This window comes from Cebus imitator, unplaced genomic scaffold (genome assembly GCF_001604975.1).
Source record: "Cebus imitator isolate Cc_AM_T3 unplaced genomic scaffold, Cebus_imitator-1.0 Scaffold222, whole genome shotgun sequence".
NCBI classification, from domain to species: Eukaryota; Metazoa; Chordata; class Mammalia; order Primates; family Cebidae; genus Cebus; species Cebus imitator.
The window spans coordinates 2,003,330-2,007,222 of NW_016107537.1; the positions used below are offsets into that span (position 1 = coordinate 2,003,330).

The window sequence follows — 3,893 nt, forward strand, 5'->3', positions numbered from 1 at the left end:
TTTTTGAGACAGGTCTTACTCTGTCACCCAGGCTGGCATGATCATGGCTTACTTCAGCCTCGCCCTCGGCTCAAACAATCTTCCCAACTCAATCTCCCAAGTATGGGGAGCACAGGTGTATATCATCACACCTGGCTAATTTTTGTATTTTTAGTAGAGATTTTACCATGTTGCCCAGGCTGGTCTTGAACTCCTGACCTCAAGTGATAATTTTTTTAATGTGATGTTTAGCTAATGAGACATGTGTAGTAACCTTCTAGCTCATGGTGGCTCTTTTCTATTGAGTCATTTGTATATGTGGAGATGGCATTGTCTGTGTACCATTTGTTGAAATGAGGGAAAGGAAGGAAGTGAGATAACATTTATTGGGAGCCTATTGTCTTCAAGGAAGTTTATGTGTTTTCTCATTTAGTAGAGAGACCTGATGTACTTTTGTGTTTATGTTATATGCTGAATATTTTAACTCTTTTGAGAGAGTTTTTCCTTTGTCTTTTCTTTTTCTTTTCCTCCTCAAAGCAAATACCACTACAGCTCTATACCACTACATACTTCCTAGGTAGTGAGAGAGCACTATTCGATACCTGTTGGATGACTGAAAGATAAGTTTTGGTGAGGATATGGAGCAATCGAAACTCTCATACATTACTGGGGGGACTGCAAAAATGGCACAGCACTTTGGAAAACTGTTTGGCAGTTTCTTGTGAAGTTAAATGCATTTACCATAAGACAAAGAAATCCTAACTCCTTGGTATTTTACTTAAGAGAAATGAAAACATAACCTGCACAAAGACCCACATGTGTGTGAATGTTTAGGGCAAGTTTGGTCATAATGGCCACAAACTGGAACCAAATGTTCACCAGTTTTTGAGTATGTCGTTTGGTACATCTGTTTAATGGACTACTACTCAGCATAAAAAGGAATAAACTAGTGATCCTTGGAGAGATGGGGATGAATCTCAGAGACATTATGCTAAGTTAAAGAAATACTACAAAAAAAGACTACATATCATACGATTCGTTTACATGATATTGTAGGATAGACAAAACAGTAGAGCAAGAAAGCAGATGAGTTGTTTCCAGGAGGAAAAGACTGACTACAAAGAGAAGAAGGGAACTTTTTGGTGTGATGAAAATATTCTATATTGTAAGCGTGGTAGTGGTTATGTGATATAACGTTTTTTGAAACTGATAGAACTGTACACCTAAGATGGATGAATTAGTCTATGTTATATTTATTTTCTAGTTGTACTTCAATTATGTAGCTGGGTGTGGTGGCTCATACCTGTAATCCCAGCACTTTGGGAGGCTGAGGCAGGAGGATTGCTTGAGGTCATGAATTTGAGTCCAGCCTGGGCAACACAATGAGACTCTGTTTCTACAAAAAAATAAAAATAATAATATAAAAGAATTAACTGGATGTGGTGATGCATGCCTGTAGTCCTAGCTACTTTGGAGGCTGAGGCAGGAGGATTGCTTAAGCCAAGGAGTTTGAGGCTACAGTGAGCTGTGATTGCACCACTGCACTCCAGCCTAGGTGACAAAGTGAGATGTTGTCTCTGAAAAGTGAAAAATAATGTTTATTTTCTTCTTTTGCAGAGTATTGCACTGTATATACTTGGTGATGAGAGCTCTGTTTCTGATGAATCCTCACAATATTTAACCAGAATAACTATAGGTAAGTTGGTGTAATGTTAGGTCTCTGGAAACAACTTTTTGTAAATGTCAGTATCACAACTGAAAAAACAGAAAAAAAATTTTTTCTTGTTTGCTTTAGCAGCCATGTCTTACCTTTTTAGTACTCTTCTGATGTATAGTCCACAACTGACTTTTCAGGTATCAGGATTACTTAAAATCTAACAAATCTTGTATTTTCAGTGTGGGTAAAAAGGACTATTTTAGTCTTGAGGAAATTATTATACCATTGACTCTTGAAAAACATGGATTTGAACTGTGTGGGTCCACTTACAATGAATTTTTTTTCAACCAAATGCAGATAGAAAATGTAGTATTCTCTGGATGTGAAATCCATATGCAGGTTCCACGGGGCCAATTACAGGACTTGAGCATGCACAGATTTGGGTACACATGGGGTATCTTAGCCAGTTCCCTGAGTATTCTGAGGGCTGACTGTACTTTCAGCCTGCCACAGTACTGCTTATTTACTTTTTTTAGATGTTCTTTGCTAATGGATTCTTATTTTCAAATGTCTTCTACATGTTATATGTTTACCAGGATGACTATCAAAATGTTTCATTTTGTTGCCTTTTAGCACCCCAGAAGTTGCAAGTAGAACAAGAGGAAAACAGGTGACTTTTATTTAGACTGTGTTTTTATGTCAAACATTTTAAACAATATTATCTTTCACTGTTCTGCTTAATAACTTTGTGTTTTATTCTCTTATAGGTTCAGTTTCAGGCATTCTTCTTCGGTTTGTAGCCTAGCTGAAAAATTGGTTGTCTGGATGACTAATGTAGGTAAGACCTTCTTTGTTACCTCCTAAGTAGGTCCTGCCTCCTCCAGACTAGCTAGAACTGGAAGGAATGTGGACCGAGGGGCACTGGCTTTGTGAAGAGACCTCACAAGATTGTGATTATGTTTCATCAAGTCATACTTTTTTTTTCTCGACAATCTCACAACTCTCATATAATGATATTTGCGATACCAACTTTTTATCTTGGTGCATAAGGAATCTTTATTTGCCATTACATTGGACCATTTGAGGTTGCGGCTGTGTAAGCTGGTCTCTTAGAATGGAGAATTCTAATCACTCAACATTCACACCTGAAATCATTATGATACTCAGATATCAGAAATGGGTGTTTTTGGCAAAGTCTGAAAGCAGTTATATAAATATTTCAGGGTATAAATGCCAGAGATTTTAGGCACCAAGGTTAACATTGAACTGGGAAGTGGAAGAGGGAGGAAAAGCTTTCTATATTCCCTATTCCCCAAATCTATGTTCCTAGGTTTTAAATTAAGTAAAATACCAAATGAATTTTTATCACAAAGAACTGAAAAACAAAATTAAAAATTACTGTCACGGAGATATTTGAAAAATGAGGACGTTGTATGGGGTGTATGTTAAAAAATAAAGCTTTAATGAACATTAAAAAATGTTCTTGAAGCCTTATCTAAAGTATGTTCTAAATGAAATTTCTGACAGTTTTTTTTTTTTTTTTGCATTTTACCTTGATGACAATAACTGTTGCATAGCATACATACAGGATACTTATGCTGAAAAATATTGGATGAATTCTGTCCATTTGTATATCACATAATATTTAATAAGTGTTAGTCTCATATAAGGAAACATTTTTTGCCTCAATAGTTAATTGACTTTTTATTTTATAAATAATGCTTGGTATTATAAAATTTAGAAAATCATTATAAGAAAATATGATTTAATCCAAGGATAAAAAAATTTTAAATATGAAATTTGATGTACTTACAAAAGAATATATCAAACGTATATGTTTAGTTTAGAGGATGGTGCTGAGTAATGACATACTGGTCATCCACCCTTAGAAATGGAACATGACCCACATAGCAAAAGGCCCTTACATATCTGCTCGTGGATCCCTCCTGTCAGACACCCCAGTGTTATAGGGAACCACTGCCCTACCTACATTTTGTGTTACCTTACTCTTGTTTTTCTTTATAGTTTTACATCTTTTTAAGTTGGTAGGTTTTATATATTTTTGAAAACATATAGATGTAAATATATGTTCTTTTTCCTTTACTCAACTTTATTGTTTAAAAATTCATCCATAGGCCAGGCGTGGTGGCTCAAGCCTGTAATCCCAGCACTTTGGGAGGCCGAGGCGGGTGGATCACGAGGTCAAGAGATCGAGACCATCCTGGTCAACATGGTGAAACCCTGTCTCTACTAAAAT

General features: G+C 36.1%; 1 protein-coding gene across 1 annotated transcript in view; it reads left to right on the forward strand.

Moving 5' to 3' along the window:
- Positions 1–3,893, forward strand: part of ANAPC1 (anaphase promoting complex subunit 1) — a 115,020-nt gene that overhangs the window by 54,746 nt on the left and 56,381 nt on the right. The window contains exons 22-24 of the mRNA XM_037727201.1: positions 1,597–1,675; positions 2,270–2,306; positions 2,404–2,474. Coding sequence (XP_037583129.1) covers positions 1,597–1,675; positions 2,270–2,306; positions 2,404–2,474 — 187 coding nt within the window. The remainder of the gene's footprint in view (positions 1–1,596; positions 1,676–2,269; positions 2,307–2,403; positions 2,475–3,893) is intronic.